General features: G+C 38.9%; 2 protein-coding genes across 3 annotated transcripts in view; one reads left to right on the top strand and one right to left on the bottom strand.

Moving 5' to 3' along the window:
* Positions 1-17: 17 nt before the first annotated feature.
* On the bottom strand, positions 18-4,695 carry LOC123979222 (myc target protein 1 homolog). 2 transcript variants are annotated; one of them, XM_046063041.1, is made up of 2 exons: positions 4,499-4,695; positions 18-901 (listed from the first exon to the last, which is right to left on the bottom strand). In XM_046063041.1, the coding sequence occupies exon 2, from the start codon at positions 894-896 to the stop codon at positions 399-401; it is 498 nt and encodes a 165-aa protein (XP_045918997.1). In that variant the 5' UTR covers positions 897-901; positions 4,499-4,695; the 3' UTR covers positions 18-398. The 2 variants fall into 2 exon arrangements, with proteins under 2 accessions (XP_045918997.1, XP_045918996.1); XM_046063040.1 differs by lacking the exon at positions 4,499-4,695 and adding an exon at positions 2,012-2,103.
* Positions 4,696-4,762: 67 nt separating this feature from the next.
* The window catches only part of syne1b (spectrin repeat containing, nuclear envelope 1b), an 83,140-nt gene continuing 60,418 nt past the window's right edge, over positions 4,763-27,484 (top strand). Inside the window, exons 1-25 of the mRNA XM_046061954.1 lie at positions 4,763-4,803; positions 6,052-6,355; positions 13,973-14,034; positions 16,630-16,725; positions 18,161-18,244; positions 19,178-19,270; positions 19,621-19,799; positions 20,017-20,213; positions 20,870-20,979; positions 21,971-22,078; positions 22,169-22,306; positions 22,757-22,921; positions 23,023-23,135; positions 23,347-23,515; positions 23,613-23,709; positions 23,863-23,883; positions 24,180-24,382; positions 24,565-24,729; positions 24,851-25,003; positions 25,105-25,248; positions 25,603-25,770; positions 25,949-26,107; positions 26,200-26,364; positions 26,618-26,752; positions 27,061-27,219. Of these exons, the coding sequence (XP_045917910.1) occupies positions 6,289-6,355; positions 13,973-14,034; positions 16,630-16,725; positions 18,161-18,244; positions 19,178-19,270; positions 19,621-19,799; positions 20,017-20,213; positions 20,870-20,979; positions 21,971-22,078; positions 22,169-22,306; positions 22,757-22,921; positions 23,023-23,135; positions 23,347-23,515; positions 23,613-23,709; positions 23,863-23,883; positions 24,180-24,382; positions 24,565-24,729; positions 24,851-25,003; positions 25,105-25,248; positions 25,603-25,770; positions 25,949-26,107; positions 26,200-26,364; positions 26,618-26,752; positions 27,061-27,219 (3,150 nt within the window). The 5' untranslated portion in view covers positions 4,763-4,803; positions 6,052-6,288. The remainder of the gene's footprint in view (positions 4,804-6,051; positions 6,356-13,972; positions 14,035-16,629; positions 16,726-18,160; positions 18,245-19,177; positions 19,271-19,620; positions 19,800-20,016; positions 20,214-20,869; positions 20,980-21,970; positions 22,079-22,168; positions 22,307-22,756; positions 22,922-23,022; positions 23,136-23,346; positions 23,516-23,612; positions 23,710-23,862; positions 23,884-24,179; positions 24,383-24,564; positions 24,730-24,850; positions 25,004-25,104; positions 25,249-25,602; positions 25,771-25,948; positions 26,108-26,199; positions 26,365-26,617; positions 26,753-27,060; positions 27,220-27,484) is intronic.

Raw genomic sequence — 27,484 nt, 5'->3', positions numbered from 1 at the left:
ATTGACTAAAAATGTATACCAAACATCTGCTTATGTATCGTCTCCAGTGTTAGGATTTACTGCTTGTCTCTATTTTACATCATGAAATATGTAATATTTGGGGAATTTGAAGAAGTCACATTGGGCTCTGTGAAACCTTGTTGGGTATTTTATGTTTTTTTGAGACATTCTATTGGGGAAACTAACTGATTAATGGATAAACCAATTAATCAATAAAAAGGATTGTTATCTGCATTAATCTATATCTCTTAATATGATATTCAATTAAGGACACACTGCTATAGAGGTCTGATCTCTCTATATACAGAGAACATTGTCCCTTATAAAGAGCAGAACACAACCAGAAAGTCCTGTGAAGTTCTCCTTTTTCAGTTATTGCTGTATTGATGGCGACAGATTCAAGTGCAAGTCTCTTCAAAGGCATGGATGACACTGTCGTATGCAGGAGGGGGAGTCTGTGAGGGCAGGAAACCTTTAAGTCCGTTGTTGCCCAACCAGAAGGAATGTCTCTTGTTTGGCACAAGGGATGCTGAATCTGATGAGTTCGAAGCTGCCGTGTCTTCAGGCACGGCGACCTGAGTGTCCTCTCCCATCTCCAGGCCAGCCCTGCTTCTCTTGGGCAGTGGGCGAAAGGTGGAGGTCTCTACGCCAGGCTTACTCCCCAGTGGCCCCACTGGCTCCAGAGAAGGCTGTCTGTAGACGCTCAGAAAAGTGCTTCTGTAAAGGCCTAGCTGGTTGCTCATAGGGTTGTCTTTTTGTGAAGTGCCAGATCTCTTTTTGGAGCGCCTGGTGATCCTGGCGGTGGCCTGGCGTCTGGATGCCCAGGTTAACAGAACGTAGACCAAAGCACCCAGCAGCAATCCCACAAGAACAGATAAACAGAATGCTAGAATCATATCGCCTGGAAAGGAAGAAATCAGTGCAGAGTATCAGAAAAGGGGAAGTACTGAGGGATCAAAATAATGGATGGAAATGTTTAGTAGAATGTGAGGCAGGATGCATTGTGGTGATCTAAAAATGGGGAAGATTATATCCCCAGATGGCTGTTTCAGCTGTGTTTCAAGTACATCTCCTATGTGCCAGACTTGCTTCAAGAAAGGTTATTTTTATTGATTTTCTATTGCTGGACACTGCTATACTGGGCACAATGTTATATAAAATCTTACATCATACCTGCGTGTGGGTACACTGTCTACATAGTATCATTGTGTTAAAACACAAACTGACCATATCATTGGTGTGAGACATGAAAAAAAAGACTTTTTATTATTTGTTTCAATCGATTGTTCCTAAAATTGTGTCGTACAGTGCTTTAAATGGATATTGACTACATAAGTTTCCTGAATTCTCACAAAAAGTTGTTCAAGGCAAGTTTATATGCACCTTTCCACAACAAGACAATTCAAAGTGCTTCCCATAAGATAAATAGGCGTTTAGATAAGATATAAAAGAAAAACATGGTGTATATAAATAGGATTTGAAAAGAATTCAACTTAACAGAAGATAAAAAATAAAATAAATGGAATAAAACAGAAGAAACATAGGGAGAAATGTTACAGTGCAAAGACAGATATAAATAAATAGCCTCAAATTTAACTTAATAAACAGAAATAGCAAACAGGAAGGTTTTAAATATTTAAAAGAACATAGAAGAGTTGTTTTCTGGAAGGTTGTTCCAAATATGTGGCACAAACTAATTGTTTTGATTCTGTGGACAACAACAGACCCTCTTAGTAGGCTGAATGGTTTATATTTTTTATTTTAACTGAAGATATTTTGGCCCTAAACTACTTGAGTGTTTATTCAGAGCTCATTTGTCGATTTTCCAAATGCAGAGACATCAGACTGACAATAATGAGTTGCAGTAGTCCTTAGAAAGGAGATGAAAATCAAATTTGTTGTACTGCAGAACTATTACAACTGAATTTATATACAACATGCTACTCTTACATTGCAGAATTTAGAAAATAGTCCCTAGATCTTTACAAGAAACAAACACAGATCAACTCACCAAGATTAAATGATTTTAGTATCTCCAAAAAGGGATGTGTTTCATTATGTGCCATTATTCCACCATAAGCTGGTGTTCGATTCAACACTGACTCCGAGCAGACAGACCAACACTAAGCTTTTTCCAAGACAGGCTTTTTGCTTTTCTTCCTCCACAGTGTTTGGTATGGTGGAAACTTTGCTGTCATGCTTCCTTCCTTCACTGGCTTTAAAATTAGCAAGTGCATTGCTTATCTGTGTGGGACATAACACTGGGAAACAGGGTTGTTTCCTTTTGCATCATTTCCTTAGGATCAATACTTTTCAACAATGGCTTTATTGGTTTATGTAAAGACGTGTTTCTTGTGCTTGACTTTTAAGAAATCAAAACCATTAAATACAACCTTACTACTGACATAAAAACTATTTTTACCAAGTGTCTTGATATGGTTCTGGGTAAGCTAAACCATGAAAAGCCACTAGAGTCTGCAGGCTATCAAGCTCTCAGTCTCTATGGGGATTTCCTTCAATTGTTGCACTGTTCCCACTTCATCTATGTCCGCAGGGTCTTTGGGCTGACATTATCACAAATCAGCCTTCTGCAGCTCAACAGCTGATACAATTTACAACAACTCCCTTTCTATAACCTGATTTATACCTATTCCAAAGACTGTAATATAGCAGGGCCTTTATTATTCCCACACACACACACGCGCACGCACGCACGCACACACGTACACACACATACATACATACATAATTATAAGCACTTTTCTTGATTTGAATTCCCCAACCAATTTTATTAAGGATACCATAGATTAGGCAGAAAATTATGCAGAAATCTTAATAAGATATTCATATCACAAAGAAGTCCTGCAGGTGGCACTAAAGTACTTACAATGAAGATTGATATGGGAAACTTTAAGTTATTATGTGGCTAATTAATTATACAATATTGAGAAAGTCACCAGCCGGCCTTCCACAGTTTAGGCAAGAACATGCATTTTTTCAGAAATTCATGCTTTTCCTCAAATATTACAAACTCTATGTTGCTTATATAATATTGAATGTGTCCATTCAGTTTTCTAAGGACCAGTTGGAGCTTCGTATCTTACCATTTCTTTATCTACTGAACAAAGAGGATAAGAGCCCCATGCAATGAATAAGGGCTGCAACAAATCACAATCACAAATCACTACTTAAAAACTTACAAACTTAATAACATTTTTAACTGCAGACCTGCTGGTTTAATAGAAGGTGATCATGTGACTTCACAAATTGGGGTACAGATGGTCTGCAGTCTTTCCCCCCCTTTTCTAATCTTCCTGATTAATTAAAGAACTATCTGAAAGGACAAAGCAAGTGCCATGCTGGAAGAGGACTTTCCACAACCCAATGGCTTATTCCTGATCAATAAGGCATTAGTAAATTATTTATTAACCATTAATAAAGTGATTAGTTTCAACCAGTAGTGGAATGTAACTAAGCACATTACTCAAGGTATTTGTACATTACTTGTGCCTTGCCAATTTCTTGCAACTTTTCTTGTACTCCACTATACACCAGAGAAAAAATCCATTACAGTTGTCTAACAGCTTTAGTTTTCAGATTACAATTGTTTGTATATCTAAATTTGCTGATTCCTTAAACCCATTAAGGAATGTGTTCCTTAATGGGTTTAGAGAATTTTTTAAAATCCAGCTTGGACTAGCTGGAATATGCATCATCACAAAACTGAAAACAGGGCTCATGAAAAGTTTACTTTTTTAGAGATACATGCTGCTATAAGCATGGGATGATCTTATAGACTATGATGCACTGCTGTAGATTAAACTACTCAGCAGTATATAAAGTAAGTTAAAACTAGCACAACCTTAAACATCTACAGCAGTAAAATGCAACATACACACATTGACAGGGACCACTTTTCTGCTCAATGAGTAGGCCTACTTACCTTTGTTACTTGCTGATACATACTTTCACATGTTTTGAATACAGGACTTTTATTTGTCAGTGGAGTATTTTCAAAGTGTGGTATGGATACTTGCTTAGCCTAATAGCCTAAAGGATCTGAATAGGCTAGAACCTACACCTTCCATGACTTACAGCTTCTCAATTGTACATAAAGGGTAGGTTACCTTTTCAGAAAGTGGTAACATTAGCCTACCCTTTTTATGTGACTCGAATTTCTTCAATTAGCAGAGTAATCTTTACATTTTAGGATATTACCCCTTTTTTTTATCCCTTTTATTTTATTGTATTTTACTAATTTTATATTTATCTTAAACGTGTATTTTAGTCTTTTAAATGTTTTCATGCTTTTATCTTGTATTGTTTTTGTATTATTGTCTCTTGGGTATTATTGTCTTTACACTTGTTAAAGCACTTTGTAACTTGTTTTTGAAAAGTGCTCTACAAATAAAGATTATTATTATTATTATTATTATTATTATTATTATTACTGCACATAATATCACAAAACTGTCTGTATAGGTCGCTATAAACTCACTGTGAAGTGCCACAAAAACCTTGGGAGAGAGAGAGATACACCAGGAATTCCTCACTGTTCAGCCAGAGAATGAGCCCCTTTGTCCCTAAAAATTAAGGGGACAGGAACTAGACCACACATTTCCGACCCCTCCTTCTGTAGTAGGTTAGTTTATGCAGTTTGCTGCCAGCAGCGTGGCGCACTTCTTGTGGCTACAAACTTCGCGACTGCTGCTTCGCCTCACTTCACCATGTTTCATTTTCACCGTTACCACTGGCAACAAGGCAACACAGAGCGACTTCCTCTGTGAGCTTATCATGAAAGTGGTAAGATGACATGTATGCAAGTTTGGATTTCATTGATATATGTGTGCTTGTTGGTTGTTAGGTTTAGGGTCCTACTTACGCAAGCGTCAATTTAGTATTTTTGTGAGCGTTGATGCTTTAAAGCTACTTCTCCTTTGAGTTTGTGGCGTTTAAGTAACTTCCTCTCGTGTTGAACTGGCGCTATTATTCTAACTTCACTCCCTTCCTCCACATCATTGGAGTAGCTATACAGGTCTCCAACTTTGTTTGATAAATTCCAGTTACGTGTTAAATATCTGTATGATAATTTAAAATGTGCATAACAAGTATACATGTTATTTGGAGGCAAACGTTTGTGCGTAGCTAACTTTGTCATTTTTTGAGTTAATTCAGACATTTTCTCACTCTACAATTTTACTTCCTTTTTGACTGTCATTAAAGTGCTAATATATTTATACTTTAGCACAAGAAGAAATGCAGTTGAATTTTTTATTCTTACACATTTTTATAGTTATTCACTTTCCATTTTACTTGTAGGCTATATACTGTGTGGTTGTTCCTGTTAGTTATAGTTTTGTGTTAATGTTTGCTTATCTTTGTTATCTCTGTGTAGCTGTATGTCTATATTGATACTTGTGTCTTCATTTATTCGTGATACTTATTGAGAGCTGATAGCAACCAGTCAGCTGCCTTGTATGTGTCAACAGAAGTCAATGAAGTCTGTAAAATTCTGTGATAAAAGCTTGTTGAATGGCTACACAACTTCTTTTGTCACCATGTACAAAAAGACTCACCACTTAGTTTGTTGTCTTAGTTAGGGTAATTCACTTTTATTTATACGTGGGAAACTCACTGAAAGCAAACGCTTTTGCAAGAAGGCCCTGTCTACAGTGGTATGCAAACAGTATTGAGGGGTAACAAGTAGTAGTTACACAAGAAAATGCAAAATCACAAACAAGAGGAAAAACAACATTAAAAAAACAATGAAATTTTCAGTAAAAGCATAAAAGTATCAATGTAAACAGTCACATGTACATCGTGGTACTCTTTCAATAATTGATGCAAATTGTAAGAAACTAAAACTTCCCTACAGTGGTCTTAATATAAGCATTCAACATGAAAATAAGTTTATGAACAAGAAAAAAGTTAAATAACTTAGTTGGTCCCCAAATGCGGCCTATACACTTTTGATAAGTTAATAAATGGTGAGCAAAACAGTGTAGTGTGTGGCCTCAGTTGAAAACCTCTTAACATACTTCTCTTTTGCAGGCACTGAATGGAAGAAGTGCTTCTATTGGACAGTAAACCTGCTTATCCCTGCATGAAACCTGAGATTCAATTGGACCTGGTCCTGCAGTGAGATTAGAAAGAGAGAGAAAGAGAGAGAGAGAGAGAGGAGGATAGAGAGGGAGGGGCAGAGGGGATGTCCCGTTCAGGACAGTTGTTAAGGATCTTCTGCTCTCAGCATCAGTGACCCACCTTGTCATACAGCTGCGGCGAGACAACATGGCCTCTCCAAGGCACTTCGGCCGAGGGTCTGTGGACATCGCTAATGTGATGCAAAAGCTGCAAGGTAAATGTCATTGTTCTTCCATAGCTGGGTTATGGACATTCTCTCCTGCTGCGCTGCTGCACAGTAATATTGTGCTGATTCAATGCCTGGGCTGCGTGCCATCTGAAGTTTGCCAGCTTTTGCAAGCAGGATGCTCACACATGCTTACACAAACCTCAACACACTCGCATAGGAGCATTTAGACATACAGTTAGAAAGTGTATCATTCAAATTAAACTATTTCCATTGTTGCTTACTAGGATTATGAGAATGGTTTATCCTTCCAGTTAAGGGTCTGTCTGTTCCCTGTGTACCTAATTTTACTTGTCTCTCTGCATTCTGTGTTGCTGGTAAACACTGAAAGAGTTATTAAATTAACACATTGCAATGTAAAGTATAATGCTAAGTTACAATCCTACACTGCATAACTGGCCTGTTTTCAAGCAGTTTGAATCACTTGTAGCCTTTGAGAGCTTTATAGAATCACACATTTGGGTAATTTAATTTAATATGCACATGGCCTTTTGTCTAGGTTTATTTTTTCCGAAGATAGCACATAATCATATTTGGAATAATAAGAAAATGAATGTTCATTCTTGCGAAATCTTGTGACCAAACTACAAAAAGACATACTAGACTACATTGTTTGGCGGCCTAGATAGAGTAATTAAGAAGGTATTTAGAGGAACATGATTCATTTGATTCAGTGAAACATTTTGTGAAATTCCTGCTCTCAAGACATGAATCCGAGCTCTGCTTTGATCACTTTGTCTTCACATCTTTAAATCAGATTTTATGAGTGCTTTTAGCACAATTTTTTTTTTTACAGGAATAGGCTAACCCTTGCCCCTTTATTTGATCACTTCTGAGAAAATAAGTCTTTATCCAAGTCATTGATTAAGAGTTAGTGCCTTAATTTTATTATTTACTAGGCAGGCCATGGATCATCAGGAACATTTAATATGGTCTTGACATGGGATACTGAGTCACAACAACTATGGCTTCATGAATGCACAATGCACTGAACAAGACTAAAACCTGACACCCTTTCTGCCCTTGGTAAGAGAATTGATCGATAGCAGGAGTCTCACTTTGTTGGTGTTCCCCTTTTGTTACAAGGGCATTAGGCAACTACCATCACTACACAAGTGTGGTCGATTCTGGCATCCACTTCGGCTCAGTTTAGATGTATTTCTGGGTGTACTGTAAACCAGGAAATTTTACACGTTATGGTTCGTTACCATAGCGACTGATGTTATGAAACAGTTGTCTGTGGTTGTGCCAACGCTGCCCAGTTCCTGCTCTAGAGTCTTGGTTTCCTTTGCAGTGCACAGCTATTTCCATTAACTTGATATCAATATATTCTAAGTACAAGGAACAGGAAATGTGTCATGACAAAAAACACCTGTCATTTCGGTGTTATCTAATTGTCTTAAACATTGTGATGCCCTCGTATTGTCTCAGAAAATCCCTGGCATGAAGAACTATAAGCTCACTCAAAGTGTAATTGCTAAATTTATCTTTTTGACCTACCTTACAAAATCATAAAAATCAGGTACCTTTAATACTGTGCGGGTGGAGTTCCACTCAACAGTGCACAAATAGCATAATTTGCAATACAAAGTGCCAGTCACTGTTGCATGTTTTATGTCAGGAAGTGGAATCTGGTGTCAGGTCACATCTGGAAGACATTATTGTGCCAGCGTTTTGAGGTGCTCTGTAAATGACAAGCAGCAAGGTAGCCTGGGCTTTTTGCTTTTTTCACTGGTAATCAAACGCAGCTTCCTGTCAGTAAAGGAAACCCTGCAGAGGGGGTTTCTTCAGGCTCTCTTTGACTTGAGCAATGGTCCATCTGGGTGGATGAATTACGTATTAACACCAAGAAATCTGTAGTCTTGTGAATACACATTGATCACCTTGCTAGTGTTGATTGTAGTAGTCTACATTGTGTATTAAAAGAAACCTCCTAAACTTATGAACAACCAATCTAACAGAAAATAATTGTTTCAGCTTGTTGCTGTCATCATGCTATAGTAGTATTTGTCTGTTTTAGTTCAGTGCAATAAGACTATTGTAGCAACACCTTGCGGCCTTAGATGCCCTCCGGGTACAATTGATGTCTGTTAGCTGCCTGATGGCATGTGCATGACAAGCGTGTTGCTCTCATTGTGCCTAGGCTTTTGTGGGTTTTTTGTGGGTTTCACTTTAGTTGAGACCATGTGTCAAACAGGATATGAAGAAACGCAGCTGGTGAAGCATTTGCGGTGACGTCTCATAGTGTGATGAATCTCCTTCCTGGTCATATACTCACAAATATAAGCCTCTTTCAATCAGAAGAGACTTAATTTAAAGAATAGTAAAATGTACTGACAAAGAGATCGGAAAGTTAAAGTAAAATGTCTTTGGCGATTAGACTCCATTGTGACATATTTTGAGGGGGTAGTGATGCCATGATCTGTATAGGAATATCCCCCACGATGGGTTCTAGACACTGGAGGTAGTGGTGAAGGGGTGAATATCAGGATGTATGAGAAGTGGAGCGGGATTTTAGATGAGCTCACCAGAAGGATCAACTGGTAAGTGATGGGGTGGAGGAGGGTTGCATCGATCTGACAGCAGCAGAGAAAGGAACCGTTTTAAACTTTGACAGCAACGAGATGGTTGGCTCACAGAGGTTGTGGCAGTATCTGATTGGTTGAACTGAAAGAGTCTACGCCCTCAGTCAGCTGATCGAGTTGAAAGCGGGAACAGAGAGTAAATAATAAATAGATAAGCATGAAGATAGTCAGTCTTCCTGATTGAACTTACTCTAAGCTTCATGAATCTTTCCTTTTTACTACTACTTACAGGTTTTTCTCGGATTTGCAGTAATTAAATGTGAAATGTTACGTAGTTTTTAGCCTCTTTTCTTCCTGATAAGTAATGAAGTGATGCAATATGAAAGGGAAAATCATAAGGGCTGCAACAAAGGATTATTTTCTCAGTTCATTCATTTTATGTTAAGTCTTCAGAATGACAAAATTGTGAAAAATGAACCCTCTGCACATGCAGCCAGTAACACAAGGTTTTAGCTTTATTGTAAAAGGTCACAAGCTGAAACAACAAGAACCATTAGAGCACATCCATTGTTAAAAATCTGTGTTCACCAAGGGGGTGGTGTAGTTACATCACAGTTGGAATAAAAGCAAGGAAAAGAAAGACAAGCATGCATGTTGTCATCTGTAAGAGATGCCACTACTTTACAGTGTCAGTAACAGCTGCCAGGAACACAGAGCCATCACACTGATATGATCTCATGGACAGAGAGCCTAATTCCCACTCTACACTAAGCTGCCCAAGACTGTTTTGAATACTTATTATTACAGAAGGGAGTGGTTTAAAACAAACCCTGTCTTATGTTATGGGATATTGCTTTTATTTGTTATCTTTGTCATTGTTGTGAAGACCAGGAAACAAGTAAGTATTAAATCCTTGGTGCCAAGCATCTCAAAATGGACAGCTACAGAATCATTTCTTGTCCTGTCTGATTGTTGTTGGGCTGTCGGTGCTAAAGTGGGGCTACTCTCGACTAAATGGAAAAACGGCAGAGTGAGTGGGCTTTTACAGTGCTCCCAGGTGACCAACACAGGCCAATGAAGCCAAGCACCTACAGTGCAGTATTGCCAAAGGCATCATCTGTCCTAAGATCATCTTAAGTACTCCATTACTCTTGTGAATTGCAGATGCTTTAGTGGTTTGATGCTCTGCGTGGTGTTTGTTGCTGGGGCTAACCACTTTAATTGCCACTTACCTACTAGTACTACATCAGACTTAATTAAATCAATTGACAAGACATAATGACAATGGTGGGGAGCTGTTTTACATAAGGATTTTATGCTTGTCAGAGTTAGTATATCCAGACCTGACCTACATACATACATCTTATTACACTTACGTGAACCATCTAACGGAGTTCAGGACTCTGGACAGCTCCTTAATAGCTAGTTGGAGCTGAGACTGAGCAGCTGGAATATCAAGAAAACCTGGAAAGTTATTAACTGGTTTCTTTTTTATTTCATACATTCTTTTTGTTCCTTTTTATATCCTAAAAAGTGTTTTTTGGGGCGGTATTAAACCTCAATTATTTTGTGTATGTAGCACAGAGTATCAAAAAGTGTCAAAAGTTGGCATTTAATGCTTTGTCAGATTTGTAATCACTTCTCCTAGCCTTCCTCAGTGGATGGAGTTGCTTTGCTTCGGAAGCAAGAAAGTTGGACCTTGTGTTGGGAATTGTGTTGTCACACTGTTTTTTCCAAGGTCATAAATAAACCTTCAAGCTCCAAATGTAACCAATCTATGAGTATTTAATTCAGGCAGAGCTGAGCTGCTTGTGTTTAGACAACATTCAACATTTAAGAATATCAGCTTATTTTGAAAAAGAGTGAAAAAAAACAGTTTTGTAGAGAAACTGGTGTATATATTTCAATGTAAGTTATCAAAAACGCCTGTTGTTTCAGTATCAGGAGCAAAATGCAGTTATTGGCGTTAGTAATGAAAAAAATAGATTATATCTAGTCCTAGTCGCCTCTGATGGAAACAAAAACACATCACTTCCTTTGCAGCAGGGGATTTTTCCTGGGTTAGACCTATCTGGCACTGGGTGTTTAGAATAACAAGTAAAATCTTTAGCAATAAGGTTGACTTACTATTCTAAACAGAGAAGCAAAACAAACATTATTTTGCGATAACCTTTTACCATCCATGGCTGTGCTTGTGGGAGGTCAGCACTATTTTTAGGGCTGTCATGGACTGTTACTGTGAATGTTACATGGATACAAACATGTAACATATGTATGGCTAGCAGTATAGAGATAAATAAGACCCTTGTCTTTTTGGTATTTATTTTTAAAAAGAACGCCCTGGGATAAAAATTAAATGAGTACACTTCACTCTGGAGTATACTACTGAAACCCTAAAAATATGTGGTTTCCAGGTGGGTGGGTGTTGAAGGGTTAAAAAGTGTTATATTTAAATGGTTTGGTTACAGTTAATTACAAGGTTAATGTTTTTATTTTTAATTTGTCCTTGTTAACATACCAGTTTCATTAGTCATAAATGACTGTGAATACTAATTGGAGTATTTCTAAAAACTCTTTGTTCTCAGTCCACACAGCAGTCAACATCATTTTAATGGTGCTACTTCTAACCATTTTAACCCAAATAGCTTTTCTGGGCCAGCAGTCTATAGAGCAGTAATAATAGAATCACAAGCACAGGACTATTTTTAGTATATTTGAAAAGCTTTTAGTATGCCGGTGGTCTTTAAAGAATAAAGGGATTATTTTTGCAGGAGTTGCAGAGAATTGTGTGTTATATTCAGAAGAGTGGAGTCCAGTAGACTGGACTACTACTAAACAGACAGGTCCAAGGTGAAGTGGTTCTGCTAGGTGTTACTGGACAAAAAAGGATAATGCTTTAGAGCTTTGACATGATACTGTGTGTGCAATGGGAATCCCGGGGTGGGTGTGTCTGCTTTGTCGTCACAATAGCATTGACACTGAGAGAGAGAGAGAAAGAGAGAGAGAGAGAGCGAGAGAAAGAGCAGGTGGTAGATGTAATTCACCAGGCTCAGCATTAATTATTAAGATTTGTTGCACCATGGTGAGCTTTGTGTGGCAGTCTTTTAATTTTGTTCTGGTCTATTTAATCATTGGGCCCACAGTAAAGTGGGCCAAAAGTAAAAACAAATATGTTTTTTAAAAAGACAAATGTTAAAGGAGAATTTGTTTCATTATTGTCTTGGACATTGTAATGCTTTTAAAATGTGTCATTCTCATAGAGGATTAGGAAAATCTTATAGGCAAACACAGGAGCACACACACACACACACACACACACACACACAAACATGTAAATCACATAAATCAGGATAATGCAGCCATGGTTGTGACATCACTGCCTCCTGCGTGCTGATTGGTGGAGCCATGCTTCTAGCTGATCTCTCTCCAGCCTCAGATGGTACGATGATACAGTGAGGCAGTGCAGCGGGGGCTGTGCACATCCACACAGGCATGGCTCCTCTGGATGGGAAAAACACAGGAAGATGGAAGGATGGGATTGTAAATGACCCTTTCTGTTAGAGTTTTCTTCTCTGCCGTCTGTGTGTGTGTGCGTGTGTGTCTGTGTGTGCGTGTGTGGCAGGGTGTCTGTGTGTGAGAGTGTCAGGGAGGAGGGGACGTTTTCATCACAGCCTCCAGCAGCTTTTGCTTTCACTGAGGAAACCAGGCAGCCAGATCTGTATTGCTTCCTGCTGGAAAGAGAAGGAAAAGGACAGCTGTGTGTTTTTTTGTTCCAGTTTTTCCACAGTGGATCTTGTTTTCACGCATACATATATGTACCGTGGAACTAATGAAAGGCAAAGGGAGAGAGCTGGAGAGTGGGGTGTAGAATGGCTCACTATAAGGAGGTATCTGTCAGGAAGACTTCTTTAAATCTGGTGACTGGATTTTTTCAGTATCTACGTGGTAAGTAGGGCAGCAGCATCCTTCATTTCTCATCTGTGTGTACATACGCAGCTAATCTGAGATATAACTGGGAAAATAACATATGTTAATTGTTTCTAGGTGAATCCCTGCTTCATGAACTAGTTAAGGAATAATTCTGCACAAACACAGCTGTACGTGTGCTGAATCAGTATGTGTGTTTGTGTATTTGTGCAACTCTATGCGTGTGCTATGCTTCAGTGGGCATCAGTGATGAAGCATTTGCCTGTAGGTTAACATCATGTCTTTGCTCTCTGTGTAGTGTTTGCATCGCTTCCTTAAACACGTGACCATTGTCTATATCTCTAAGGGTGGATGTTTAAAAATGGCCACTCTGTGCAGTGTGCAGCACCAGCCTACCGGCATGCGTGACAGGGTGTTAGAAATCAGTCCCCGACGCAACAACACCACCACTATGGCAAAGAAATCAGTTGTTTTGTTATAAATGCTGCATAATGCATGAAGCATGGTGGCTGAATATATTAATAGACCACAAAAGAAGCTAGGGGTGACCTAAACAATCACGCATGTTATTATTGAACACAGAGGGGGCTTGCAAGATGCGTTGGCAGAAATTTCCTCTCCACTCATTCCCTAATCTCCTCATATGACCTCTTTTTGAGAGCATGTCTCAGGAGCATATATTATATTAGCACTGGCAAGCTTCTGTTATTCACATTGCACATATCCAACCATGGTCCTACTTTGTAACATGCTTGGTGCAGGGCTGCAGTAATGCTACTCAATATCCCAGAAGCAGTGTGAAAGTATGTAACATGAGGTAGGATAAAGTGGGGTTCTGGGAGGGGGAGTCCTACAAAGGCTGTAGCTTACAAAAGTTATAGTTAGGGATTAATATTTTATGTATTTTATGACTCTGTGGTAGCTATAAACCTAACCATATCCATATCTAGAATAAATTAACAGCCACTTCTTTGCAAAAACCAATATCTGATCATCAAGACTTATTATATGTATTCTCTCCATTTGGAGTGTGTCCTCTGCAAATATCACCAGCTCCTCTAGTCTCAAGTATGGGGCTTAGACTCAAAGTCAGACGTCAGAGCCTGTGGCATCTATCATGTATTGATATGCCTTTTATATCTTTAATTTTCAGATGAGCAAGAGGCGGTGCAGAAGAGAACCTTCACAAAATGGATAAATTCTCATTTAGCAAAGGTAAGTGTGAATTTCCATCCATGCCATCCACTGCTTACACACTACATGGTGATAATAAATCACTTGACAGGCTTTGGAGAGTGTAGGATTTTACAAGCTCATCAGGCTCATGTAAATCAAACTGTCAAAGCAATTACATCACAAGTTGGATGCTGTGCTATGTTGACCTTTTTCATCAGAGAGACTTGTGATGTTTTATTGCTCGTCATGATTGTGTAGCTTTTCTTTGGTCAGTGGTATTTCAGGCTACTGATCTGTCACGCTTGTGGAGGGAACTGACTGCAAGACGAGCTTCAGCACACAACAATAATGGCCCCTAATAACGCTGCACAAGATAATTGGATTCATTCAGTTATCTGTAAATAATGACATCATTTAAAACCAAACCCTGTTTAATGGAACAGGGGTTGCTTCATTTAATGACCTGTCATTTTTCTGTTCTGTTTTCCGGAGAGGAGAACCATTGAAAAGGTCATGCTGCTTGTTGCTTTGCTGGAAAGATGACAGGACAGAGCTCAGAGATATTTTTGAAGTGCTTTAAAGAAGCTCACTAGGGGCATTTATACTTAGATGAGCTTCTGTACTACTAGTGGAGTGTGTTTATGTGGCGATACATTGGAATTATTATTTAGAAACTGGTGTGTGGGGGGAAATATATTTGTTGTGTATTAGGTGTTTGTGTGTGTCCGCTGTGTATGAATGTGTAGGTACGTGGGTGTTTTGTTATTCAAGTAAGTGTGTGTATTTGTGGAAAGGATTGGCAGGGACAGCGATGAGGTGTGCAGATGGAGAGCAAGAGGGTGAGGACAGTTCCCTGCAGGCAGTCGTCTGCTTCTCAGGTTCTTGCATGTAAACTACAAGGCACTGATTGTGCAATAATAACACATGCTCACATGCTGAATTTCATCACACTGTGACCTTAAAATAACTATATTAGATTATGCACACTGAATGTAAGTGAACATTAGGACTTCCTGAAATTCTGTTCGGAATTCAGAATAAATATTGAGTGATCTCTTTGTGTCTGTAATCACTGATAACACAGACAAGTGTTCAACTAGTCAGGTTCTTTGCCAGGTTCCATCGCTACAGAACCCTGTAGCGATGGAACCTGGCAAAGAGATTTAGTTCAGAAGGGTCTTTTGTTGAGCCTGATCTGCCCACATTAGTTCAAAGCTTGGCTTCTAAAACTTTAGAAGAATCTCAGTTATGTAGTGGGCCAACGCAGAGAGGCTCTGTTGGTCTATTCTTCATTATTCATGCGCTGTGCTCAAGCACACTCACTGTGCATACCAATAGAGCTAATGTAGCATATGCCACATCATGAAAGAGAGCTCTCAAGCGCTCATATTTACACTGCGGACAGCTGCTGTATGAGCAAGATTGGGTTTATTTAACTGGGAAGTTAACAGTAATGGGACTTTTCTTGTTAGTGCACAAAAGTTTTCTTGCAAAAAATAGGAGTATTTTGTGTGTGTGAATACAAGATGAGTATTGGCCTGAATGGATTTTCCTTTTTTATGGGGGAAAGTGTGTATTATCTAAGTTTGAAATTCCTCCAGTTGTCGCACTTTCCCTTCAGCCTTTGTGTCCATTTCCTCTGATATTGTGTTATCAAACGCCTTTCCAGTGATTTTCCAGTCCAGTTTTTCCACTGTTGGGAGGTCTCATGTGACTTTGTTGCTCAGTAAATTAATTTTCCAGGGTGAGAATGATTTCCAAATTACAGAAGCTTTTTTTTAAACATCTGACTAGTAGGAATATAATAGTTATAGTAAATAATTCTTAACACATAATTGCATGTGCAGTCATACAATACTTATTGACCTTTAGCTGCTATTTTAATTGAACAGTGCTTCTGAACATGTTTCTGAATCAGTATTGTTCAGATATATCTCAAACAACTGAATAATATTATTTGAATAGAGATTGCAGCAATAAACATAACACATATTTTATGTCAGGAAGAGTACATGTACAGAATAACAGGACAGACGCTTGCCTCTTCACACTGCTTTGCCCCAGATAGTCAGCCAACTGCATCCTGTCATGGAATATGTTGAGTTGTGAAATGGCCTGTATATGGTGCCAAATAGATGATTCCCATGGTGAGCTTTCCTTTTAATTAAAGCTTCACTCTCCGAATACATACACATCTGTTTCATTAACTTGCTTGTAATGCTTGTAACACAGTAGGTTATAACGCTGTCATTCATCTTGGAGATTCTATAGTTCTGCAGATGTGTGGATATGATATGAGGAGACAGTACCCCATTAGGGTTAAATGAGTACCATCGCCTCAGGACTGGGCAGCAAGCCACTGCTGAGGAAAAGGCACCATCTTTTCAGCTGCAGGGAGGCTCTGTGGTTGTTGCTAACAAGCCTGTTTTTCACAAGCAGCACTTGGTTTCTCTTCATCCCTACTAATGGGTTAGAATATCAATATCCTTTCACACTATAGCATTAACATTGCAGCATTACTGGTTATATAAATGTATTAGTTCTCGTGACTGATTCACTTCTAATTACAACAGGTTTCATTTGTTGTAATGATTAGTGTCTGTGCTGTTTAAAACTGTGGTTTTTCTCTTCCAGTATAAACCACCACTAGAGGTTAATGACCTTTTTGAGGACATCAAAGATGGGGTGAAGCTCTTGGCTTTGTTGGAGGTGCTGTCTGGCCAAAGACTAGTAAGTTGTACTTATGAAGTGTTTTTGCACAGGATTTGAACATTGAACACTGGGCCTGATTCATACCTTTAAGATGCTTTTATTAGTTTTTATTTTAAGTTTGGATTTACCATAGGGGAAGAGCCACACTGTCCACTTAAACTAATAAATATGTAAAGGAAGACATGCCTTTTCACCTTCACATTACAACAAGTCAACTGGTACTTATATGTGTTGATTCCCTACATTATATAGAAACTCAGAGTCCCATTTATTTCATGGTGTAAAACAAGAAATCTGCATACAAATTTACTTATATCATTTAATATTAATTGTTGAGTCACAAGGATTTAAGAGAAAGTTTTTGCACAATTCTGAGGTGTGCTGTTGATTGGTCTTTAAAGCAAAGAATTACTTTTTGAAAGCCATTTCTCTACAGCTAAGCAGTAAAGATATTACTTGATAGTTATCTGCTTAACTTCAGGAGATCTTTAGAGATGACTGATTGATTAAATTCAGTTTGCTGGAGGAAAATGATTAACGGGTGGTTGACTAAATACTGTAAACTCAAAAAATCCACTCAGTTAAATGCGATAGAAAACAATATCTATACATTATGATTATTTTTTTCCAATACTTTATCAGTGACAACACGATTGAATCAGGATGCAACCAAAGTCTAAATAAACAATAAAAAATATAATTTCTATCTTAAGAATTCCCAAGTTTGGATAAAATTGTTGTTGCTCAAATTAAATGTTGGGTCGCTACACAGCAATGGCAGGATCCTAATTTGGAGCTGATTCTCCCCACTGTGAGAAGCTGTTGGCTCATCTCGCTCTCTCTCTCTCTCTCTCTCTCTCTCTTTCTCTCTCTCTATCTCTATCTCCATCTCTCTCTCTCATGAAACACACATGCACACACGCACACACTCACATACACTGGCCCAGACTCTGATAGGGATTTAGTAATCAGACCTGTCTTGAAACTAACTGCCATGTCATTTGTAAAGCTGTTACTTGGCAACTGATACAGTTGCATGTCATGGTGCACACTGGCTGATGCTTTCAATTACTGCTTTCAGGAGTGCACCCCTGCTGGTTTATAGCAGCCAAAAATCTAACACTGACAGATCTCACTGAAGCCGGTTTTACCTCATGTTTTAGAGCACAGATTATACTTATTTCTTAAAGCAGCTTTGGCACTCTCCAGTTAATTTATGTAAGACAAGCCATGCTAATACTCCCACGCCACTTTCATTTTCTTACTGTGCAACTAGCATGATGGTTTTTCAACCAAAGTCAGTGGTTGGAACAGTAGACAAAATAACCACTTGCAGTTAATGTCATACCATGTTTCAAATCAGCAAATGATTGAATGAAGGTATCTTCAGCTTTGTATGATATGGCTTTCTTGGCTAGCTTGATTTTCACTTTTTGTCCTCTCTGTACATTAGCCCCGTGAGCAAGGCCGCCAGCTGAAGAGGATCCACTGGGTTTCCAACATCGGCACTGCGCTCAAATTCCTTGAAGGCAGGAAGGTAAGCATTCAGTCATAACAGCAGTTTCACCGTTTAAATGTTTTGAAGTTATTCTCGTTCACAAATAAATATCATACTATAAAAAAAATTGGCATGTTTTAAAGAAATCCAGGGTATGATTAAGAACTAGTGAGAAAAAGCTGTTTATTACATATTTGTTAGTGCACGTAAGGTGACTCTGGCTATACTACATGCACTATGTTTAGAGAAGCAGCAGATAGAAACAGGACTTCTTGATTATATAAGCCATCTCTAAATCCCTTGGCTCTATGAAGCCTGTGTCCCACTTTCATCTGGGTTCCCTAAGGACTGAGACTTACATTGTTGTGATCTCTCTCCCATCATATGTGCTTTCAGTCTGTGTATCGAGGATCTCCGGTCAGTCGCCATTAAACGCCCTGTGTGATCATATACTGTATGCATTCTTTTCATTTGATGCACGATCTGTACTAAGTAACGCTTGGATATAGCCATTCTGTTTCTATAAATCAGTTACTACGCTCTTCTACTGACATGCATTTTGGTGCATTTTGACTGGGACACTGGTTACTGATGAGTCTGGCTCCCTACACTACTGAGCTGCTCAAATGTAGAGTTGTGGCAGTTGACAAATGCAAGGTTTGCAGTGTTGTGGTACCTCTGCTGTTCCTTCAGTGCCCAGTTGGACGCAATTGTCTCCTCTTTTCTTTTTTCCCCATCTGGTTCACTTTTCAACGTGGCTGTTTCTGCCTGCCCGCTTTGGCTATATTACAGTACTTAGCTACATCAAAGTCCTGACTTTGATGACATTGGTTAAAGAAAGAAAGAAGCTTCTTTTGGTGAGACTTATAAATAATGGACTTCTGTGAGTGAAAATACAAAACATTCTCCCTTCCAGACTATCTGCATGTGACTTATATTCCAGAATAATCCTTTGCTTGGCTTTTGTTTCAGATCAAACTTGTTAACATTCATGCCACTGACATCGCAGATGGACGACCATCAATTGTCCTTGGATTGATATGGACGGTTATCCTCTACTTCCAGGTAATACTTCATCTGATCTTCAAATCCTGAGAGTTTAATAACTGTGCTCACTCCAAGGTGAGTTGATGCCCTACGAACAAACCCTGTACTTCACAAACTCAACATTTTGATCCAGTGTTTTAATTAAGCTGTTTTAATTTTGATCTTTTCTTGTTGAAACTTTACATAGCGTAACATATGCGTAAAATGGATAGATAGAATGGATAGACTGGAATGAGAACAGAGAGAACTGGATAAATTATCACACAGTGCTGATTCAGATGGATGCCAAGAAATACTGCCATTTTTTTCATGTTGCTATGGCCACACTGCAACCTCTTACTTGCCAATTGTTATTGTTGTTCATTTAGATTGAGGAGTTAACCAGCAACCTGCCAGCCTTACAGGCTCTGTCCAACAGCAACTCCTCTGTGGAGAGTGTAGCCAGCTCTGAAACAGGAAGCCCTCCAATGAAGAGAAAGGTGGTTAAAAAATTTCAGGGCAATGCCAAGAAGGCCCTGCTGGGATGGGTGCAGTGCACAGCAGCCAAGTATGTTACTTTCAAATTACCTTTTTGGCCAGGTGTTACAATATGTTTATAGATATGGGTGTAGATACAATTTCTATATACTGTATATGCTGCAGTATATATAATGTCTAGGACCTACAAGGCCTGTTACAGATGTATGCACCATAAATAAATAAAGGTATTTCAGTCTTTCATAGGATTTTGCAACAAAAAAAATGCCTACGTATGTGTTTGTCAGGCATCATGGAATTGAGGTGAAGGACTTTGGTCCCAGCTGGCGCGATGGTGTCGCATTCCAGTCAGTAGTGCACGCCATCAGGCCAGACCTGGTGGACATGGAGGTGGTGCGGAGGAGGAGCAACAAGGAAAATTTGGAGGAAGCCTTTGCACTCGCAGAAAATGAGCTGGGAATCCCCCGTCTGCTGGATCCAGAAGGTGCCCTTGACCTTTCCTGCTGTTTGCATTAAATATTCCAGTGTAGCAGACTATTCAGACAAGATAGCAGTGCATATAAGTGTGTGAAGATTGCCAGTATTTTAGACATAAAAGCAGCAAATATACAGTATAAATTATATTAATGATATAAGTTATGAGTGTGTGAATATTTTAACTAAATGTGTGCTGAAAAGATCAGTGAAAACCTCCAGATGATTAAAATTCTGTGTTTACTTGTGACACTGAGTTTTAGTCTGTTGAAGTGATGCAGTCTGCAGTGGCTCTGCAGTCCTGTCTTCACTAGCAGAGTCGTGATGCTTTATTGCACAAAGAGCTGCACTGAAATGTGATTTTAGGGGAGCTTCACCCTGATCTCTAGAAACATCAGGTCAAGGATGGAAATGAAAGTAGACATGTATAATAGCTGTCAGGCCTGAAGACATTTATCCTCTTGAGTATGTGAAATGCTTGTTTTTAATGTCATAGTAATGGCTCAGTCTTATCTGTGCTTTAATTCTACAGGCATGAGGTCATGTTTAATATATTGACAGGATTTACAGAGGCCTGAAAAACATTTGCTGCCTATGTTTAGATCAGCAAATTTTTAGTGTGAAGTTTTATCCCGTGCGTCAGATAATGTTTGTGTTGCTCTGTAGATGTGGATGTAGACAAGCCAGATGAGAAATCCATCATGACATATGTGGCTCAGTTCCTCAAGCACTACCCAAACCCCCACCACTCTGAGACTGATGGACAGCAAGATGAGGTACTTTGTTTAAAACCTATAATACTATACATTAAATGTGTATTAGGCATTGATACATCGGGGTATTTCTGGAGAACAAATGTCATTGTGTTACTACTAAATACTGTATTAGAATTATTTAACTCCATCTGCTTTTATTTTTTAGATTTGTATAAATTGTTGCCATCCACATTTCCCCCAAATTGCCTAGCGTATCATCATTCATAGAGAATGACCACATGCAGACATCCTAACAACAGTATATGCTTGATGAAAACATACTTTAACTGCTGCCGAGCTTAATTATTGTAAGCCTGTGCTTGCAATTTTTTTAGTTGCTATTTTTTCACATGAAGCTCCAACGAATCAAAATAATCATAGCATGAACACAGTAGTAACATTATCATCAACATTTTGTTTTCTATCATCAGACTCAATTAATTTCTCCATCTTACTTGTGCACATTAAGCTGCTTCTTGGCTCAATTCCAACTTTTGCACTGTCAGTGCCAGTACTCCAGGTGAGAGCTCAGGTCATCAGTGCTGCATGCTTTCTGTTTGGAGTGTATTCCCACCTTGCCCTCATCCCATTTTCCATCCTCTTTGCTTCTGTTTAATAATGCATCTAATGCATTTTGTGCTGTGTTTGCATCTCTTTGTGTGCCTTGCTGCTTTCCTGGATAGTTTGGTCCCCAAGATATAGAACAAATGCTTGAGGTATGTTTCACTAAATTAAAAAAAATTAATCAGAGGTCTGGAGAAGATGCTAGTGTCCATACCCCCTTTCCGTCTACCATGACTTCTAAAATGAATCTGTGTAGAGATGTAGAGGTTGGTTTTGTGTGAAATATGAACACTTTTTCAATTCATTAACTGTGTGTTTTTTCTCTTTAATCTGAATTGATGAGGTGTTTCTAGAATGTCAGTTTGTTGTGAGTTTCTCAACATAGTGGCATGCTGATTTGACAGTTTGTCCCTGTGACACTAAGGTGCATGTTCAATGATTGTGATAGAGAGAGGAGCGGAAGATGCTGAGAGAGCTGAAGGTGTTTTTAGATCAGCTGGAGAGAGATGTGCTGCGGGCCCAGGGATCAGAGGGAAACCTCACTGACAAATATCAGGTGAGTCAGGCCTGGAAAAACAAAGTTTATTGTTACATAACATTCTGCTTTGACAAAGACATTTATCAACTTGTACCATATGCTTTGCAGGCATTTAAGAGCTTCCATGTACAGTATGAAATGAAGAAAAAGCAGACAGATCCACTGCTGCAGCCAGTCCACAGAGATGGCAAACTGTCTGTGGACCAAGCTCTGGTCAAACAGGCGTGGGACCGTGTGTCTGCCAGGGTAATTGTACTGCGTACTTCTGCACAACATGAATAATTTAGAACCAAGCCACAAAGACAACAGAATCATATCATTATCATAATTAATCATACCTAAGTTAAACAAAACCTGAGAATAAATAATAGATTGTCAGTTTGCTATTAGTCATTCTTCTTTTCAAATTGCACTGACATAGTGAAAGTTAGGGTTCCTCTCTTCACTGGCTGCCAGTGAAAGTTCAGCAAGCTTTTGAATTAGAGTTTGTTCAGAGGGGAGGAGAGGGGAACAGAGGAGGTTTTGTTCACTGGGCAGTCTGCTCCTCTGGACATCCACAGCTTGTCTAGACTCGTATAAAAATCTTTTGTAGCCTGATTGCTTGCGAACATGTGGAACTGTTTGGATCAGCATAGCCTCCTCTTTGGTGGGATCTTGCTTTGGTAGAGTGGGTATTTTAATGGATGTCAATTGCAGCTGCTGGACTGGCATATCCATTTGGACAAGTCCCTGCCTGGTCCTCTGGGAGTGATTGGAGCCTGGCTTCACAGGGCAGAGATGGCTCTTAGAGAGGACATTCCCATCCAACATGCTCATGAAGAGACAGCCAATGTTCTTCACAGAAAACTAGAGCAGCACAAGGTAACACAGTGGAACTTTTGAGTTATCGTATAATGTTTTATACGGGTACAATACACAGGAAAGCCAATCTGGACATGATTATATGTGATTACATTTTGCAGGAGGTATTAAAAAATTTGGAGTCACACAGGCAACCCTTCCAGCAAATCCACAGGGACAGATCAGTGAATGGGGTACCTGTCCCACCTGAGCAACTCCAAGATATGGCTGAACGGTAAAACCTTTATCAGTGTAATTACTTATTGTCTTGGGAATTAGTTATTATGCACAGTTTCTTCTAAAATATGTATTTAATTAACATCAATTTGATGTTTGCCAGTTCTTTTTTTAGTTAAATAAAATACTTTCTGTGTTTAAGTCTTCTGTACCTTGTGTAAAATCAAAGCAAAAGTGGAATGATTATTGGACATGTGTTTAATTTGCAGGTTCAATTTTGTGTCTACATCATCACATGCACACCTTATTAAACTGGAATTCTGGGAAATGAAGTATCGACTGATGGCATTTCTTATGTTGGCTGAGTCAAAGCTCAAGTCATGGATCATTAAATATGGCAGACGGGACTCTGTTGAACTCCTGTTGCAAACTTACCTTGTAAGTTGACATAAGTGGTGTTGCAGTTTCTGCATTGAAAAGCACTCTGTCTATCAAAGACAATTTCATCTTTTCCTTGTTTTCCTTTTTATTTAAGACTTTTGTAGAAGGCCACAGGTTCTTTGAGCAGTATGAGATAATCTTCACAGCGCTCAAGCAAGCGGCAGAGGTTTATGTAAAGTCTGACAGTTCAAGTAAGAGTTGTTTCTGTTTTATTACCAGTTTGTTTCTTATATTACCTGTATATATATATATATATATATATATATATATATACACACACATATACACACACACATTTGTTTGGGCTCATAGTAAACAATCTTATTATTGATTTTATGTTATAGGGTCTAAGACCTGTAACAAAGGTAAGTCCAAAAACAGTCTAACAATCTTTAAAACCTTTGCCTGTCTCCTGAGCCATTTCCAAACGTGCTTTTAACCCCTGAAAAATCATGGTATTGCATTATGCATGAAAAAGTAACAATAATTGCATTAGTTGGAATGCTATTTTAGCACATCTTTGTTACCTAACACACTGTAGCATCAATCAAATGGCTAAATGATCCACTGAATCATATGCTTTTTTAAATTTTTTATTCATGTACATTTGATACCCATTTTTGTTTAACTAAACTGAACTAATGGCATGTTTTACTTTCAGTTGATGAAGCGGAAGGGGTAAGTAAATTCCTCAGTGATGCCACAGCTCAGTGGAAGAACCTGGCTTTGGAGGTGCGAAGTGTTCGCAGCATGCTGGAGGAGGTTATATCTAACTGGGAGAAGTACAGCAGCACAGTGGCAGCTCTGCAGGCCTGGCTAGAGGATGCTGAGCAGATGCTCAATCAGTCAGAGAATGCCAAACGTGTAAGTATAATGACAGACACTAGTATGATAAAATTAGTTGTAATATACAGCTTTTATTTGTGCTGCTAAACTACTGTATAATGTTTTTTAATGGTCACAAAGCATTTGAGACTGTGACTGACTGAAAGTTGTACATCTACTGTACTAAATAGCTATGGTCTTTTGTTTACCTTTCCTCTTAGGATTTCTTCAGAAACCTCTCTCACTGGATGCAGCAGCACACGGACATGAACGATGCTGGGAACTTCCTCATTGAGACCTGCGATGATACAGTCTCACGAGATCTGAAGCAGCAGCTTCTCCTTCTGAACGGGAGATGGAGAGAGCTGTTTGTCAAAGTCAAACATGTAAAGACAATGCCCTTTTGAACAACTGTACTGAGAAAAAAGCTATGATACATTCTGTCAAATCAGCTTTAGTTTTCAAAATAAATTATCCATTTACTATCTTCCTCTATTTCATTATCAGTATGCAAGAGCAGATGAGGTGGATAAGTTGAGGCAAGACTACCAAGATGGGATAAATACCTTAAAAATGTTCATGGATGCAACCAATGAGAAGATGACTGCTCCTGTTCAAGTGTCTTTCCTGAATGTCAGAGCCTTTGTTCAAGATGTTGAGGTAAACAGCCCATACACTAAACTTCTTCAGGTTAGACAGATTTTTCCTCTCTCTTCTTTACAATGAAACATCATTATACTATATATCCCAACCAAATGTAGGAAATCAAGCACAAAGTGCCAGCTATGGAAGCTGCCTGTAAGGCAGCGAGCCGTACTGCTCAGCTGTTGACCAAAGACACTCCACAGGAGGAAGTTTCACAGATGATGGAGGTGATGGCCTCAATCAAAGAGCAGCTTAGCAAGGTATGTGCATGTCATTATACAGTATGCCATCATCCACTTGTTGAACTTCTCTTTTTATGTGTGCATGTGTGTGTATATGTGTGTTCAAATTTACTGTATCATAACGGAAAAAAGAGCTGCCACTTTTCATTTAAGTGATTGTATGAAATATTTGTATAATATATAGTAACTTGCAGTGAAAATATATTGTTTTATACAAGGATTCCAAGGATGCAGAGTTTTCAACAGAATTTAGTTGCTGTTGTGGCATTAAAGCTTCTGAAAAAATGGATCTCTATTTAATGTCATTGATTTAAGATCAAAACAACATATCAATCACCTGTGATTCACTTTGACATGCTGTCCCCCAATCAGGTAAGAGAGAGAAGTTTGCCTCTGCTGAGGGAGTCCCAGTCTCTATTACCTCCACTGGAAGAAATGGAGAAGAACATCACAGGCTTCTACCAGGCTCTGGAGAAGGCCAGTCATCTGACCAGCACCCCTGACTCTGAGGGACCAGTAGACTTTAAACAGAAATGCCAGGTAAATAATACGTTTTCAATATGATACCGTACCAATTTTTAAATGACTTTTAGATACGTAAAGAAATTACATAAAATACTGAGGATTGTCATTTGTTGAGAACCAACTTTAGACTGTAAAGCACAGCCTCAAGATATAAATAAATGGCTAACACCTTACTTATCATTGAATACTACAGGAGCTGGCGACCTTCACTCATAGCTGTAAGAAATGTTTGACAGTCATAGAGAGAAACCATCAGACCATCCAAAAAATAATGAACAGCAGTAAAACCCTCCAGCACATGGACATGAGTCTTCTGCAGAAAAGAGTAGCTGACCTGCAGACCTCCTCACAGGTACCTGGTACCAAACCTCAAGGCCTATTTCAATTCCGTTCAGCTTTTAGAACTGTTTAAGCATTTAAAGATTTACGTGCTTGTGTGTTTAGGCCATGATTAAGGAATCTACAGAGTGGCGGAAGCATGTGGAGGCAAACAGCAGCCTCATGAAGAGGTTTGATGAGTCACGGGTAGAGCTGGAGAAGGTTCTTAAAATGGCACAGAGCTGTCTGACAGAAAGAGGCAACCCAGAGGAGCTGCTCAAGAAACATACAGTAAGAAAACGGGCCTTGTGCAAGATTAAGGACGGTACAATCATCATAGTTACATCACAGGATTTTTTTGTGTGCAAGTGTGCTGATGAGGCACCCCAAACATCTTCGTTTTTTAGGTTGACAATGACAGATATAGCTGTACTGTAGTGTCACTCATGTATATATAAATACCACAGTCAGTCCTGACACAGCATGGAACAATGCAACAGACCTGTCCTGCACAAAGTGTGATAAGGTCTTGATTTTTTTGCAGGAGTTCTTTGGTCAGCTGGATCAGCGCATCTTGAATGCATTCCTCAAGGCTTGTGATGAGCTGACAGACATTTTGCCAGAGCAGGAGCAGCAGTCGCTACAGGAAACAGTTAGGAAGCTGCACAAACACTGGAAGGTTAGTGCCTTGAAAAGTATGATTTTTGAAATGCAAGGATGTAGCTCCAAGTAGAATACAAATATATTAATATATATTTCCAAAAGTTTTTATTTAGTTTTAATTACATTAATGAATAATGAAATGTTGTTATTGAAGCTTACACAAAAGTTTTAAGAGTTTGGCCTCTTGCATAACAGAAGCAAATACTTACTTTGAAGATGAGTTAGAAATTTTCTTTTATATTGATATCAGAAAATGTCCTTGATATAGTTTTAAACCCAGCCCAGACCTCTATAGAATTTCTTCTGGTATTTTTCATTTCCCAGGATATTCAGACAGATGCCCCCTTTCACCTTCTGCATCTTAAAGTGGAGGTGGAAAGGAGTAAGCTGATGGTGTTACTGCAGGAGTGCCAAGCGGAGGTAACCAGGGAGAACCGCCACCTGGCTAGCATGGGGAGCGAAAGGCTCATCAAAGAGCACAGGGTGAGCACAGAGTGACTGGCCAGCTGGCTGCATTTGGTGTATTGATTAACTCTGTGAAATAATTCAATGCAAATTCTCTGCTGTGTACCAGCATGGGAAGATTTTGATGAACTTGATCCAAAAGAACTGAATCTCTTCCAGCAAATGCTGTCCTTAGTCAGCAGTGTTTTGTTGTCTAACATTCACATATATTTTTTCACAGTGTATGAAGCATTAGCACACTTATAGTAAAATTTTGCTATCCTGTGTTTGTGGTGTTCACTTC

This window comes from Micropterus dolomieu, linkage group LG11 (assembly GCF_021292245.1).
Source record: "Micropterus dolomieu isolate WLL.071019.BEF.003 ecotype Adirondacks linkage group LG11, ASM2129224v1, whole genome shotgun sequence".
Taxonomy (NCBI): Eukaryota; Metazoa; Chordata; class Actinopteri; order Centrarchiformes; family Centrarchidae; genus Micropterus; species Micropterus dolomieu.
The sequence above is the reverse complement of the archived record's forward strand: the minus strand, read 5'-3'. Positions and strand labels throughout refer to the sequence as shown.

Bases quoted from the DNA above. Each gene is read 5' to 3' on its own strand.
- LOC123979222 (XM_046063040.1), bottom strand. From the start codon at position 2,066: ATGGCACATAATGAAACACATCCCTTTTTGGAGATACTAAAATCATTT. The intron at 902-2,011 runs GTGAGTTGATCT...CTTCCTTTCCAG, and splicing joins ACTAAAATCATTTAATCTTG to GCGATATGATTCTAGCATTC.